General features: G+C 39.2%; 1 protein-coding gene and 1 long non-coding RNA gene across 6 annotated transcripts in view; one reads left to right on the top strand and one right to left on the bottom strand.

Annotated features, from left to right (window-relative positions):
* Positions 1–16,752, bottom strand: part of HAO1 (hydroxyacid oxidase 1) — a 58,845-nt gene that overhangs the window by 19,383 nt on the left and 22,710 nt on the right. For all 5 annotated transcript variants that reach the window (XR_012061427.1, XR_012061428.1, XR_012061429.1 and 2 more), the window contains 2 exons: positions 11,768–11,943; positions 3,745–3,836 (listed from right to left, as the gene is read on the bottom strand). Coding sequence is in view for 2 of the 5 variants with exons in the window: in XM_006207374.3 (XP_006207436.1) it covers positions 3,745–3,836; positions 11,768–11,943 (268 nt within the window). In the remaining 3 variants the exon portion in view is untranslated. The remainder of the gene's footprint in view (positions 1–3,744; positions 3,837–11,767; positions 11,944–16,752) is intronic.
* LOC140687249 (uncharacterized) lies at positions 2,753–7,301 on the top strand. Its single transcript, XR_012061430.1, has 4 exons — positions 2,753–2,930; positions 5,092–5,207; positions 6,418–6,468; positions 7,113–7,301. It is a non-coding gene; the product is annotated as an uncharacterized lncRNA (long non-coding RNA).

Genomic DNA, 16,752 nt, shown 5'->3' with positions numbered 1-16,752 from the left:
CGTGAAGGAGACAGATTCCAGGCCACTGCCCATAAACCGTCCTCTGACTCTCTGTCCCACCCAGGCAGCCCCGGCTGGGAGTGGGGTGCCAGATCTAACAAGCGTGGTCCACATAGATCTGGCTGATTGTTTGCAATTGCAAAAAGGTCTACAACTATCTCTCTCCTGACCATCAATTCCTTGTGATGTGACATTTCTGCTTCTCTCATCATGGGGGAGAAATGGGGCTAAAAGAGCCAGTTTTCCCACCCCTTCAATCTGAATCCCTCCTGTGACTTGTTTTCACTAATAGAATGGGAAGTGACAGTGTGCCTGTTCTAAGCCTAGAGCTCAAGAGGCCTTGCATATTTCCACTTACTCTCTAGGAGGTCAGTCACCTTGTGAGAACCAGCTCACCTAATGTGCTAGATGTGAGGCAATGCCCAGCCACCCCTGCCGAGGTCATCCGACACCAGCTTGTCCTAGAAGACCCAACAGCTGACCACAGATGCATATGAATGACCCTAGCCAGGACCAGAAAAACCTCCCAGCAGATCTCAGCTCAAATTACCAACTCACAGAGTTGTGAAATGAATAAATGGCTATTGGATTTTAGCCAGTAAGTTTCAGAATGACAAGTTTCAGAGTGGTTTGTTACACAGCAAAATCTAACTGATACATCAAGTGTTTCTCAAAGGTAGAATTTCATGAATCCCTTTTAGAAGGAAAAATGAAATTTCTTAGATCTCATAGAACATGTCCTAGGGCTCAATTTTAGAAACACTGATTTAACAACCCAAAATATATTACATGAAAATATTCTACAGCTGAGAATTTTCACTAAAAAAGAATGTCACATTTTAAGCTTATCAGAACAAAACTGAAAAATAATGGGGAGGAAAAAGCTCTGAATGTTCAAAGACTCCAGAGAGTCTGATTTTAGACCCCAGTTTGAGATGTTCTTATACTGTGGATTTTGGAAATCAATTTGATTCTGTCATATCATTCTCTAACTACCTCAAGATCAATCTTGGCCACATTATTACGGCTTTTGCAGTGATCTTATTTTTAAACTCTTTGGTGTAGCAGAGATCTGGCTATGGGTCTCAGTGGCACTATATGTTAAGATGAATCAAAGTTAAGCTCCTGTTTTAGGACCGCTAGTGATAAGTATTTCTCCATAAAGGAAATCCTGTGATTTATAGAAATGCAGAAATCATACAGCCCAGCTTTATTTTTTGCAACCAACACAACATTCATTATGAAGAAGCTTAGGCTGAAAAGTCTGAGAAACTTACTTACCCAGCTCTCACCCCTCAGAACAGGTAAGGTAAGGACTTGAACCCAAGATCTGGGTTCATTTCAATGCTCTTCCCATGACATCACACTGCCTCTTTGGCTCTGACTTAACGATGTCACAGAATGTGCAGGAGAGCAAGTCCTTCTTTGTATGTACTGAAAAGTTCTACACCACAGCCTTTTGCCATTCACTTCAAAGCCAAAAACACCTTTGCTATAAACTGAATCCTTTTCACACTCCACTCATCGTCATGGGCCTGAGATTTGTTCTAAAAGTATGAGGCAAAACTCAAGCAAGCATCTCCTCTCATGCACACATCATGCAAAGGGGAGAGTCATTGTTTTTTTAGAAACAGTCTCCTAGACCACAACTCAAAAAGCCCTTTTAGATAAGTTTCCATATCCCCTGAGCCAGAGGGAAATAAACCGCACCATTCAGATGTTTTCCCCTTAAAAATCTAGCTAGATGTGATTTCAGTAGATTTAGATTCTATTTTTAGAAAACAAACTTAATTTGGCCTGCACACTAAATCTACGTCTTCATATACTGGGGAGGCATAAATCTGTGGAAAAGTCTTGAGCTGTGATCAACTTCCCTCTGCCCAAAGGAGGTCTTCACTCTTCCCTTCTATTTATCTGCAGGCAGTGTTCAGTACAACCTAAAAAGATAGGTCTAAGTCATGCTAAATTGAAAAGGGCTGAAAATTTCCAGTTTTATGATTTTAATTATTGACTGTGTCCAAAGACTTGGTTCATTCCTACTGTTAGCCCCTTAGTGCTTCAAGAAAAACTCTTAAGTGCAAATATGTATACCCAGTATCCCCCTATAGTCATTCAATCTGCCTCAAGACCTACACTACATCTACGGATTTAGCTAAACCAACCTGCTGATTTTAGGAAACAGGAACCCACTGCTACGTGGCTCACCTACTTGTTCTGTTCTACTTCCAACTGTTTGAAGACATTCAACTGCTCATCTCAATTAAAGCCATCCCATTATAACTATGATGAAATGGTTCTGACAGAAGGAGAGCAATGCATATGATGATCCAGCTCAGAAATGATGGTCTAGAATGTCCATCCACATTATTTTACATACACATTTAAATTTTGTCACATGGTGCTAGCTTTGCCTATGATAAATTAGATTATGGAATACTGAAGTTTAGAAGCACCAGAGAAATCATCTAATTGACTTTTAAACTTTAAAAGACGAAAAAACTAAGGTTTGGAGGGGCTATTGCTTCCCTCTGCCCTGTAGCAGTTGAGGACCATCTCTGTTCCCTTGGCTACCATAACGATTCAGGCCACCTCACTGGTCTTCCTGCCTCCTGCCTCCTGCCTCAGTCCAATTTGTGAGACTCATTGCTGCTAAACAAAGGCTTTCCTATTGCATATCCAATGACTCATAATATTCAAGTACTTCCTCCCTGACTGGTCTAAGGAGGTGTATTTCCCAGGTTTCCCACTCCCATCAGATACTGCAAACAAAAAGGATTACTTAGGAGTCCCCAAACACATCCCACCCTTCCCATTCCACTTTTAGACCCACTTCTAAAACCGCATGGGAACAGAGCAGAGATGAAAGGCAATTGCAACCCCATTGCCTCATCCAAAAGCATCTTGATCGCATCTCCGCAAGTGGATGGCATGTAAGGAAGCCGTTTTTTAACATCACACCCCCACCTTCAGCTCCAGCCACCATTCTAGATCATGGATCCATGAAATCCACCCCTGGATATGCATCTGCCTGCATGACTTTTGATCCATTTCTGGGCTCCCCCAGTCTTTGATCTTAAAATTTATTCCTGCTTGGGCTCCTTGGCTCTTGTCCCTTTGGGGGCTAATTGCTCTCCTTTGTCATTAACTCCATCCCACATCATTCCAGCCAGTTTAGTTTACTTTCATACCTGGATTCTGGACCCTGATCTACCTAGCATAGTGTGTGTGGTGTGTAAATACCATAGATGCATGTTGGATTTCCTGAGTAGCTGTAATAATTACTGGCAACTCTGGCTCCTCCGGGTCCCCTGCGAGATTCTGCTAGATTGATGTACGGTGCAGCCTGGGCATTAGGATTCTTTAAAGTTTCCCAGGTGATTCCACTGTGCAGTCAAGGTAGTTCACAGCTCCAACAAAGTAGCTCATTTGCAGCGGACCTCTCCTCCCCGGGCCGTAGGACGTCTACCTCCCTTCGCCCTTGCTCTCACTCTGTAGCTCCTCAACGCCCACCTTCAGGAAACTCATGGCATAGTCTTTTCCTTCATACTCCAATTTACAACATACCTATTGGTGTATCTATGAATGCAAGAATAATCCCTGCCCACAGATGCCAGCTCATTCAATTCAGGCTTTCATAAGTTCACCAATAAATAATTAGACTGAATAATGACCTAATTTGGGTAATTATTTCCCCTAAACTTAAGATCTGAGGTAGTCAAAACTGGGGTAGAAATAAAAACTCACAGTGGCTGGCACCCCATCGAGCTGTCGAGCCCCATGATTTGACACCAAGATCCCATCCAGACCATGTTTAACTGCCTCTTTGGCGTCATCACCTAGAAAGAACAAGACAACCATCGTGTGGAAAAGGCAGCTTAACACACGGCTTGGGTTTTAAGGCCAAAGCTTCCCAGTCAAAGGGAGCCTCACCTCACACATACATACCTTGCTTGCAGTTAGCGCAGAAATGCACCCAAGGGTTAAATCTAGAATAATAGCGACGGTTTCTTCAGTCAGAAAAGGTTCACATTTATAACAAGTTAATGATGAAATAAAGTGATCGATAGATAATAAATTGGCATGCAGTTGAAATGTATTTATCCTCATAAGGAAGTACCCCTGCTAAATATTTTTTATTATTAACAAGATCATATTATTTAGTATTTAACATAATTACTCCTCTACAGTTTGGACAGCATAAAAGCATACATGTCACAAGCACTTTTAGGGTAAAAGGTGATGAAAAAGTCTATTTCAAAAAGATTCTTTAATACAAAGTTGTAACTTCAGTAATTATTTTAAGTGACAATGGTCTATAATTGAATGTATTTTGCCCATTGATGTAAATAAAAATATAATATTAAAATATATACTACATCTCTAATCATGCTTCAGAATCTATTGATTTCTGAAAATATAGTTTTAAAACAGAATAAAGTTCTCTTAAATCAATTTCCAACTTTATTTTATATTTTATATTTTAAACTATTATGCTCAGCATTCTCCCAATAAAAACCATTTGCTGATAGAATTATGAAAATAACACTGGTTCTCAAGTTTAACACTCAAAAATAGTTGGCCCATGGTTGCAGTGAAGTCAGATTTTGGCAGCTTAAGCAGATGGAATCAGAACACTATATATATTTATAAATTCATCAAAGAGCAAGGGGAAACCTGACTAAGAAACTGTCCTGTGAATCTTTATTGTCAAGGAGTCATAAGAGAATTTGTAAAACTAATAGTTTGAAAGTTTTATCTAAACCACCATTTTCCAAACTGTGTTTCATGGAATACTGGTTTTTAAATATTCCCACTTTTTAAAATGACGCTAGTAATACTTTTCTTCTAAAATTACAGGTATATGAAAATGTTAAACCCATGTGGTATAGGCTGAATGTTTGTGTCCTTAAAAAAAAAAATGTATGTGTTGAAGCTTTAACTCCCAATGTGATAGTATTTGAAGATGCATTCCTGGAGAAGTAATTAGAGGTAGATGAGGTCATGTGGGTGGGGAACTCGTGATTGTATTAGTGCCCTTCTAAGAGGACACCAGACAGCTTGTTACTCTCTTTCTTTCCATGCACACACAAGGAAGAGGTCATGTGGGCCCACAGTGACAAGGCGGACATCTGCAACTTGGGGGAAGAGCCTTCACCAGAAACTGACCATACTAGCACCCTGATCTCAGACCTCCAGCATCTGGAAGGGTGAGAAAATAAATTTCTGGTTTTGAAATCATCCTATCACTCTTCTGTATTTTGTTATGGCAGCCAACAAAGACATCATGTCATCATCATGTTGTTATTATCTTAGTGTTACTATTATTATTAAAGAATCCACCTTTAAGGAACACAGTGACAAACCCTGAGGTGCACTGTTGACCCTTGAACAACAAGGCAGGTGTTGAGGCACCGACCCTCCATGCAGTCAAAAGTACTTGTAACCTACAGCCCTCCACATGTGGTTCCCCTGTATCTGTGGTTCTGCACCCACAGATTCAACCAACCCGGCTGGCGTAGTCCCCTGGTGCTTACAGTTGAAGAACATCCACCATGCAGTTCAAACCTGCATTCTTCAAAGGTCAACTGCAGCATGAAAGGTCATCTGATACACGAATTTCCAGAGTTTACCACCAAGCTATCTTGTAGGTTATCTAGTCACTTGCAAACTTGTGTTGTATTAGGCAGTTTGTTATATACTAGACATATGATTGATATTCTACATTTATTTTTTACTAAATATAAAATCCAGTGTTTCAGTGTAAAATGTAACTGTTTTGGGGGACCTGTTTTAATCCAAGCATGCATGGCATCTTACAAGATCTCACTGGCAATGTCTGAGTCTCTTACAAGGAAAAGGCCCAAGCCTCAGGACTGAAAGACAACTTCTCCCCCAACTCCATTAGTTCATTAATATTTTATATTTTAATGTTGCTTCCCATTTGGACCATACATGTTTTATTGCACAGCTTTCTTGTCCAAGATTTCCAATTGCCCTTCTTTTCTTTTTTTCTCCATTCATCATGTGACTTTAGAGTCTCCTCAAACTTCAAACTCTCCAGTTTGAATGTATTTATTCTATCTAATGTATTTAATCATCTTTTTTCCCCTCTGGAAGCTATCCGCCAGAGCCCTCTGCCTTCCTCCCCTATCCTGCTCCCAAGGCCTTACTCTAGATTGGTGCTGTTTCTTTCAGGTCGAATCTATTTCTAGTCAAGGGTATGCTTTCAATTGGTTAGTGTTCTCATTTGTTTATACTATATTCCTTTGTGACTCTTAAAAGGATCCAGGGGAGGTAAACTTACAGAGCATTGGAATACCATCTCATGTGTTTCAGTGATAATTGGAGTAGGCATAATATTAGGTTGAAAAATCATTTTCCTTAGAACCTTGAAGACATGACTCCATTGCCTTCCAGGCCCACTGTCGTTGATAAGAAGTTTGATGCCAGTTTGACTCCCATTACATTGTAAGTAACCTGCTTTATGTTTGTTTTCTCTCCTGATATACATTTTTTTTCCTGAAGTTTCATAAGGGATGTAATAAGCTGTAACTGGTTTTCTCAGTCTAATGATTTATGTCTCCGGCATTCAGTTAATGTCTGTCTTTAATAATTTCTTCCCTTCCTCTTTCTTTTATTTTTCTATCCAAAACCCCTATCGGTTGCATATTGGACATATTAAAAGGTCTTTAAGCCTCTCCTTCATTTTTTTATATTTTCTTTCTAGTTGTCTTTTTTTTTTTTTACACTTTGGAAATGACTTTAACTGTACTGTTCAATTAATCAGTAATTGCATTTTAATTCTAGAGATCATGTTTTTAATATCTGGGAGCTCTTTTTTATATTCTGATTTTCTTTTCATGGCAGCCTCTTCTTATTTCAGCATATTTTCAACTTCCCGGAGTCTGTCATTTGGAATTTTTAAAGTTCTTTTTCTTGCTTTATCTCTTTCCCCTGGGATCAGCTTTTTTATGTATTTACTTTGGTCTTTTATGGTTGGGTGTTTCTGAAATGCCTTGTGATGCTAAGTTTTTCATTTAGAGAAGAAAGAGTAGGGAGCTACTGTAGAGGCTTCCGGGGCTGTTTTGCAAATCTGTTTTATTCCTGCCAAGTCTTTGCCTGGAGAAGAAATCCTTGGAGCTCCATGTGGGGACAAGACGAAGAAAGTCAACCAAGGGGCTACTGGACGGGGAGCTCCTCAACTGTCAGCATGAGGACAATGTCATTTCATGTTGTGAATGTCATCCACCCATAGGTTGTCCCAGCACCCATTTATCTCATAAAGAAGGAACAAACTGCAAGGCCAAGTTGTTTATTGTTGCATAAGAGGTGAGGGCAGGGGGCTGGATTGCTGGCAGGAGCATGAGCATCACAAACAGAACTCCAACTAATCCCCTTGCTTTCAGTTTCCACTGTCCATCTTCCAGCTCTGTCACGCTTACACACTAGACACCTGGAGCCCCAGGCATCTTGTTATATGACTTGCTCCTGCCTCCAGGGTTCCCTCCAAGACTATCTTCAGGGGCAGTTTTCTTTTCATTCTCCTCCCATCAACAAGCACCCTTACATTTTGTTTCTTTCAAAAATTTCTCGATGTCTCTCTGCCTTCTGTGCCCCTCATCCTCCTTTGTTTTATTGTCATATGTGTTATATATTTTTGGATTTCTTTACTTAATAATTTTGGTGGCGTCTCAGTTTTGATAAGAGTGTACATATGTGCCCAGTCCACCCTTTTGAACCAGAAGCCCAATACTATTATTTAAAATATGATTGGAAAATGGTTCTCTAAAGACACAGCCTTAATACACTGCTGTCCAATAGAACATTCTATGATGATAAAAATGTTCTAGATCTATGTGAGTTCATTCAGCAGCGCATGCAGACGCAGAATCATGGGAGTGTGGTGGTGTACGTGAGAAACTGGAACTTAAATTTTACTTGATTTTAATTAACTAGAATAGCCACACTTGGCCAGTGTCGGCCTTAAAGGCCACCTCAGCTTTAACATTTGCATAAGTTTACCTAGTCTAATAAAGAGACATAGTATAGCATTTTTTTTTAAAGTTTAGATCTATCCATTACTAACCTTAAGAAACAATGTAAAATGTATTTGGAATTGCTCTGGTTATCTAGTTGTGTATGTGACCCTAAACATAAAATCAAAAGTAAAAAAAAAATCAAAATATATGATCTGTAATATTTTTTGAACCCCAGGACTGAAGATGTATGCAGTCCTCCAATTTATACGCAGATATCTGCCATCATGTAGCTACAACCTGTGTTTTGAGATATTGAATACTGTCCAACTGATCTCATACGGTATGAAAAAGAGATTAACACTTTAGGCTTAGTAGTCAGACTACCTGAATTTGAATCCCATATCTGCTACCTGTTTGCCATGTAAGTGGCAACTTACTTAACTTCTGTGTCCATTGGTGCCCTAAACCACAACATGGGGATCATAATTCACATAAGGTTGATCAGTGGATTAAATGAGTTGAATGAGTGTTTAGAAAGTACCTGACTCAGAAAAATATTAACTTATTACTATTATTACTATTATTAATTTTCATCAGATGGTACAGGGTGTATGAACTAAGGAGAGAGTCGGTAGATTCATTTGCTGGATGCTTTGGTACATCTATTTGAGTTTTGTTTATAACAATAAATTTTCATCCTAGCAAGGATTACAATTTTTAAGAGCCTTTCATTTTGAAGTAAGTGTTACTTAAGTAATAGTTTGTTGTCTTTTATCATTTCAAGTGGTTTTCTGTATTCCAGGCAGTGCTGGCAACGTAAGGGGAAATGACAGAATGGTTGCTCAGAACATAGTATCATGAGTATCCAGAGAAGCAAAGAAAGTAATCATTCATGACCAGATACGCGATCTTTTTTATCAGTTGCTTATGAACGTTTGTCCATATTTTACATTTTATTTTAACCCAGAGGAAAAAAACAATGTTATCTCAACAAGAGGGTCAGGATGGTCTGACCTAGCAAAATGTTCATGAACCTGGGATATTTTCATTAATCCTTAGAGTTTGCTGTTATGGCGTTCAACATTTGTTGATTTGCTAGTTAATACATTAATTGATTGACAAAACACAAGAGTTAATCGTGAACAGCACTGTTGGCTGTCTTATTAGCACACTATTTCTGTATTTAATCTGAAATGCCAAGGTGAAGTGTAAGGACTCAAGGTTCACCCTTAAGCCTTTGGAGCCTTTGAGCCAGGACTCTGTGCTATTTCACGGGAGTTTAGTGACTACATCTTAACTACATGGTGGAAGTTTTGAACACAGTCCAGGAATACTAAGTGAATATTCTTTGAGCATGTCTTTTAAAAATGTAGACAACAAAATAACTGGAGAAGCTTCTGAGAAACAATAAGTCACTTTAGAAGTGAGAAAGCTTAGTTTAAAAAATTTTTCTTATAATAATAAAAAAAAATGTTTTTAAAACTTATGCCTCTGCTCATAAAGCCGTTTGTTTGTTAGCGTGAGTTCTGGCAAAGACCAAATCCGGTCTCAAGTACATGTTTGGAGTTTGTGTTGAATTTTCCAAGGGCAGAGTTTAACCACAGCAAGAGATTACATCTTGAAGTCCAGTTTGCATCTAGAATGCAATTCTTAACATGGTGAGAAGGGGGGATATTTCATGGAGAACTTCCCAGTTGCCCATGACTTTATGTTCCTACAAACAATCTGTGCCTTTCTGGTAAAAGGAAAATGAAAGAGGATAGATGACCTTCAGTCTATCCATGTGACTCCTGGATGAAATGATGAGAACTAGATTTCCCAGAACCAGCCTTGCCACCGCTTCCCCCACCTCCACCCAGACTGACTGAGCATATGCAAAGCTTGATGCGGTGGTTGTCATAGAGATGATTCTTGTTTGTTAAATAAATGAAATAAATAGTTACAGACACACTAGGCAATGTAAACTGTACATGTATAAATAAGTTATTTCCTTTCAAATGCCAGAATGCCCCATCTCTCCTCTTGCTTTTGAGCTCTCTCTGATTATAGACATTCATACAGTTTTTTCACTGAGGATTTTGCTGTATTCTGTGATGATTTAAATTTCAAAAAGAGTCTCTTGACCTGATACCATGGCAAAATTCCAATACCATCTTTCATTCTGGAGTGAAACCTTCCCTAACCCAGTTCTCTAATTGTCCAAACCCGATTTTAAACATATGGCATAGATTTCAACCTCAGCTCCTCTAACATCCTTTTTTTTTTTTAATTTTGTGTTTGTTTGTTTGTATTGGAGGGGGAGGTAATTAGGTTTTTATTTGTTTATTTATCTTTAATGGAGGTACTGGGGATTGAACCCAGGACCTTATGCATGCTAGGCACGCACTCTACCACTGCGCTATACACTCCCCCCAGCACCTGTAACATCTTATTGCACCCAAATTCTTGTTTTTATGTCTGCCTTCTACAAAAACGGGGTCTCCTTTTGGCCAAGGACCTCAAATTATTTTATTTCAGCACACAGTAAGCATGATAAATGTTTATGAAATAAATGAATGAGTGAACAAGTAAATGGATGAATGAATAAATGGGGAAGATCCTTCAGGTTAATATTTTAGTACTACAGTTGTGTAGAGCGAAACAAAGTGGCGCTAACAATCCTAGGTGACAGCATGGCTGCAAGTAAGGTGAGCGGATCTGTTGTTTAAAGGTGCCTGCAATCTCAGGATATACTCAATAAAGCGTAAACCACAGAAATTTTGGACGAAGACAATGATCAACAGGAAAGAACATAACAATAGTTTTTTTTTTCCAAAGCACAGATTAAGAAAGATCCTGATTTAAACATATCACCACTACTTAAAAGCTTTATTAGGCCCATTCTTTTATCTGTGTTAGCTTATTTTTGTCTACATAAGATTAAATAAAGCCAGAAGCAAGCCTAGAGTTTTAGAAACAGGGCCCATGTGACTCATGCAATTCAGGCAAAACCTGTGAGAAAGCTTTGATTCTAAGTCTTTGTTAACCCTGAGATAAGTTAATAGAATCTCTCATCCCAGAGCCACTTACTTAAACATTTCCATTTAAAGTAATATGTTTTTGGCAGTCATCTATATAATAGTATTTTTTAAAATGTTTTCAAAGCCAGGAGAACATTTTTGTGGGTGAACACATTTATACTCCCGATTATTATAGTCATCGGTACCTCCTTGTGGGATCTGAATACATGTGGGTACTGAGGAAGGAGTCAAGTTCCTTCATACCCACAGCTTGATGTTTTCAGATTTTTATGTTCTAGTCGGCCATTCTTTAATGGGAGATGATGTGGGATTCACCACACTCAAAAATCAGCCCTAGTCATTGGTACAGGGAGGGAACCGGAGAAAAACAGAGAGCCTTTTAAAGCAGGTCTGGCTGTTACAACAGCCTCCTTAGGGCTTCTTGTTGGTCTGAGCAGCTGTCGGCAGCTTTCAGCCAAAGCAGGGAACTCAAGACCTTCTACCTAGATCTCGCCAGGTTCCGTGATTCAGTGACAGCTCCAAATAACGCGGTGGCATCGCAACACTTAAGAAAAGGTTAACTTCTTCCTTTATGCGAGTCTAAGTCTCCTTCAGAATACTATCTGAGATTAGAGAGGTACTTACTAACCTCAAAAGGGAGAACTGAGAGCTGGGATGTCTCTATTTCCACATTAATTTTTTTCTGATTATTTTCCCTTAAAATTATCATGATCATATCCATAAAGAACCATAAGACCAGTATGAACGCAAGTAGAGAAATAAACAAACCTCTCAAAATGCCTTTTGCAACAATCGGCAGTGATGTCAGTCTTCTCAGCCATTTGATGTCTTCCCAGCTGATAGACGGGTCTATTGCTTTAGCCACATACGCAGCAAGTCCACTGTTGTCTCCAAAATTTTCCTTAGGAGAAAATGCTAAATCATTGGTTTCAAAATTTTTCATTCTGAAATCAAGAGATACATAAAATGAGAAACTTCCCGAAGTGAGAGAGATCTTTACAATGAAGCATTCAGTGGAAAAAAAAAAAAGTTACCATTTCAAATCAATGGGCTGTTCACTCCTCAACCATCTACAGGTTGATTACATGAATATTTTCCATGTTTTGATGGAGGATTCCGGGCTAAATGTGACAGCATAGTGGACTTAATTGGTCACTTAAAGTTTATTTTACATCTCAGGCTTTTTTATATATAAATAAATCAGTGTAAAGGAAAAATGTTTGGCCAAGTTCCAATATCTCTACCGTTTTAAGCCAGTTTATGAATATAAACAATAGATTTGACACAATTTTCAGCCAGCAGGGCATACTAATGATAAAGATGAACATTTGCATGGTGCATCACAATCTACAAAGGACATTCATATATCCACAGTTAAAAAAAAAACTTCTAGAAAATAAAATTGATACTCTATAATCCCTATTTTACATAGAAAATAAAACCAGAAGTGCAGAATAAGATGCCCGCAAGTATAAAACTAGCTAAAGCAGTTATCTGGGCTCTCAGCTGGGTCTCTTGACTCTTAATTACATTCTCTCCACCCAGATCTCAGTTGCATCCTGGTAATTGAATTTGACTTTCTAAACCTTCTGACATCCCTGTGGAAAATTCTAGAGGAGTTGGGAACTGCAGTAACATGCATCAACACCTCCTGTCCGCTGCCCATGTAGACTCTCCTTGCTGCCGGCCCTGATCTCCCTGTGGTGCTGGTGCTGAGCACAGGGAGAGGTGGGAAGTGTGTCCCAGCAGGTGGGTTGTCAGCTCCTGCTTTTCTGTCCTCCATTTAGTTGCTTTCTCTGAGGCTCTCTGCCTGCTGAACTCCAACTTCCCAGCCCTCCTGACAATCCTGACCAGGATACGAGCTTTCCAATTATCAAGGCTCTCCTTTCTTTGCCTATGGTGTGATGGTTAGTTTTGTCAGCCACATTGGGCCAAGGGATGTCTCAACAGCTGATAAAACATTGTTTCTGGGTGTGTCTGTGAGGATGTTTCCAGATGAGAATAGCCCTTAAGTCAGTCGATTGAGTAGAGATGTGGGTGGGCATCTTCCAATCTGTTGAGGTCCCAAATGGAACAAAAGGGTAGAGAAAGAACAAATCTCTTCTCTCTGTTTGAGATGGGACATCCATCATCTCCTGCTATTGGTTGTCAAACTTTCAGGCTTGGACCAGGACTTACACTATTGGCCCCCAGTCCTTGGGTCTTCAGACTCAGACTGGGACTTACACCATGGACTTCCCTGGTTCTCAGGCCTTTGGGTTTGGACTGGAACTACTCTGGCTTTCCTGGGCCCCCAGTTTGTAGATAGTGGACTGTGAGATTTCTCAGCCTCCACTATTGCATGAGCCAATCCCTCATAAGAAATTTCTCTGTTGGCATAGATACAGATACAGTTACATAGATATGGGTAGCCTATTGGTTCTCTTTCTCTGGAGAACTTGACTAATATGCATGACTTTTCCTGGCTCCTGGAGCCATCTACACAGCAGACTTGAAGTGTCAAGGACGTTGGAATATAAATACCCCAGCTCCTTCACCCCTAGGCAGACTAACTCTGAGATAAGTTCTACATGCTCTCCCAGAATTTCCCAGCAGGAGTAAGCTTCAGTTGCCCGTGGCTGTAGCTATCTTGATAACATGCCCACTATTCACTACTTTCCCTCACTTGCACCTCTTCCCCACTCCTCTACCTGTATTCCCTTCACCCTCTGAAGGAACTACTTGCAGTGAATCTAGTGGCTTACACTCTGCTCCTAGAGGAACCCAAAGTGAGACACAGCTCCACTGAGTCACTGCCTTCTCGTATGTCTCAATTTTGTTAACCCAGCTTAGAACAGTATTTCTCTAACTCACCTGGAAGACTCTGCTCCTGGCTTACTCTACACCTGAAGTCTTATCTCTTGGTCTAATATCCTGATATCTCGACTAGATTTTGGTAGTTCTTCAAGCTAGGGACAGAGTCTTTCCTGCCCGTACCTCTGCCCACTAACTGTGTGGATGACCACCTGGATACACAACGGTACCATCCATGTTACTTAGCCACCTACACCCAAATCCAGTTGCCTACTTCATTTCTCTAAAAGGCTGATTTTGAATGATGACAATGACCTGGATTCACCTTGCTCTTCTGCGCATTAAAAATTACACTGCTAACCAATCTGCCATTGAATGTAGAAAGGATCTTAGCGTCAAGACTATAACAATTTTTATATCAACTTAGAAGTAAATAGCACATTAGTTTTAAACTTTTAAAGAGAATCACAAATTTTAATTTAAAATTGTGATTCTTTCTTTAATATAAAACTTGGTTTAATGCTTCTAGTGTGATTTCAGCTGAGATAGCTGGTTGTGTAGCTTAGGTGGCATATGTTATTTTTAAGGACATGAACATTCACATCCTGCATAACTCTATTCAAACCATTGACAAAGTTTTCTCAATAATGACTGGACAGTAGGTCCAATAATTTCATTGACTCAGGTGGCCATAGAAAATTCCAGCACCATGAGAGTCATACTGGTATCCACCTATTTGTTGATCTTCAGTTTGGATTTTAGCAGAAATACTTGGGCATTTCTTTTCATCAAACCACTTAGGGTTGTACACTTCATCACAAACCTTGACCTTCTGTGGTCATCCTAACTTGAATCAAGCTAACCCTCTGGTCAACAAACACATTCTTATTATGGAAACCTATTCCATGACTTGGAAGTGATATTAAGTGTTATTAAATTCCAACCTTTTAAATAATATTGTTAACAAGAAAAAAAGTCCAGTCTGTCTATCTCACAGCACAACCAGAGGTAATAAAGAATAATATCTGTATGTGTATATTCTCTGCGTAGCACCCCACCCCCATCCCAAACAAGCTACAGTGTTTCAGCAGGGGTGGGGTGAAAGGGTGAAATGGATAGGAAAAAACAGAAACATGGATAAAATTATATAAATAACTGTTGTTATTCTTGGACGGCGAAATGCAGATCAACACTTGAATGAATGTTGCCTTACAGAAATTTCAGTGCACAATGAAGCCTTGTTGTTACTCTAAAACGTTGTTCAAAGCCAGAAGCCAAGAAAAAGTTTTCAGATATCTTGACAGAGACCCACGATGGAGTGTTTTACCAATGGCTCTGAAGGAAACCTCCATGAATGCTATTTTTATTAGAATCATGACATATACACACACAAAAAAAACACTTAAAGCAGCTTCTGATAACCAAAGTATTCCATTTCATAAGGAAGGAAAGAGGCTACATCAAAATAATAAAATGATTACTTGGGACTTAATTCTTTGCATTTCAATCTGTTTAATGACCCAAAGGCAAGGGATAGAATTTCTTCTTTGTAAGGGATTCATGGAGCCTCGAAGGGCTCTCAAATATATTTGTTAATCTAATATAAAAATTATTTGTTTTTTTAGTAAGTTAGCATCATAAAAACATAACAACTACTAAAGAAAATTGATATGATTAAATAACCAATAGTAACATTAATAATAATGGCTATTATTGAGAAATATATATTATGTATTGTAGGTATTGATAATGTGGCATTAAAACTATATGTCTCCATTGTGGGAAACAAATTATAAAATAACAACCAGTAGAACACACCATATCAATACAATATGAGAGAGACCTTCATAATACGTATAGGAATTGGTACATGGAATCCAGTCTTTAATTCTGTGATTAGGGAAATACATTGGAGTGTAGCCCTGCTAATTTCTTCTTTGGTGTGACTTGGGCAGTTGGAAGAAAAGTTCAGGACAAGGATTTTAAGTATGAGCTCAAACCCTTGTTCAGCTTCTTACTAATCTTGTTTTATTGGGTAAATCTCTTACGATCTGGTCGATTTTTCTTTATGGATTCAACATTACTTATGGAGCACCTACTATGGGCTTGAATTTTCATAAAGAAGTCAAAAATGTCCTATGGTTGACATTCTAGCAAGGGAAGACAGAAAATAAACAACACATAATCAATTAGTAATTTATGAAAACTGTTAGAACATAAGGGTAATATAAAATAAAGAAAAAAAATAGAGCAGAATAAGAGGGATGTGAGCTGGTAGAGGCTTAACTTAAAAGTTGAAATACGGTTATTGGACTTGGCCCCATGGAGAAGCTACCTTGTAGAGGAAATTAGCAGAGTTGTGTTGTTGTATTTGTTTTGTGTTGCTGCCGTAACAAACACAAACCTGGAAGCTTTAAAATGATACAAATGTAGTATATGACAATTTTGGAGGTCAGAAGTCCAAAATGCATGTCACTGGACCAAACTCAAGGTTTTCCTTCCAGAGCCTCTAGCGGAGAATCTGTTTCCTTGCCATTTCCAGCTCCTAGAGACCACATACATTCCTTGATGCCTGGCGATACCGCCCCAACCTCTGCATCTGCCATCACATCGCCTTCTCCGACCTGACACTCCTTCTTCTCTCTTGCAAGGACCCTTTTCATTACACTAGGCCTCCTGTGACAATCGAAAATAACCATCCCTCCTCGTGGTCCTTAATTTAATCACATCTGCAGAGTCCATGTTGCCGTGCAAAGCAATGTATTCGCAGGCTCCATGCACTGGGACATGGGCATCTTTAGAGGGTTATTATTCTGTTTACAGTTATGCTGTGGATGGCTTCCTAACCAAATAATTTAGAGTCCTCCTTCACAATCTTCCCCTCCCCTCCAGCCTCCTAACCCTAGATCCCTACACACATTGTACCTCTGTTCTGATCGCTTCTGTTTATTTTTTATTTT

Source organism: Vicugna pacos, chromosome 19 (assembly GCF_048564905.1).
Source record: "Vicugna pacos chromosome 19, VicPac4, whole genome shotgun sequence".
NCBI lineage: Eukaryota > Metazoa > Chordata > Mammalia > Artiodactyla > Camelidae > Vicugna > Vicugna pacos.
Note: the sequence above shows the minus strand (reverse complement) of the source record. Positions and strands in the feature narration are given on the sequence as shown.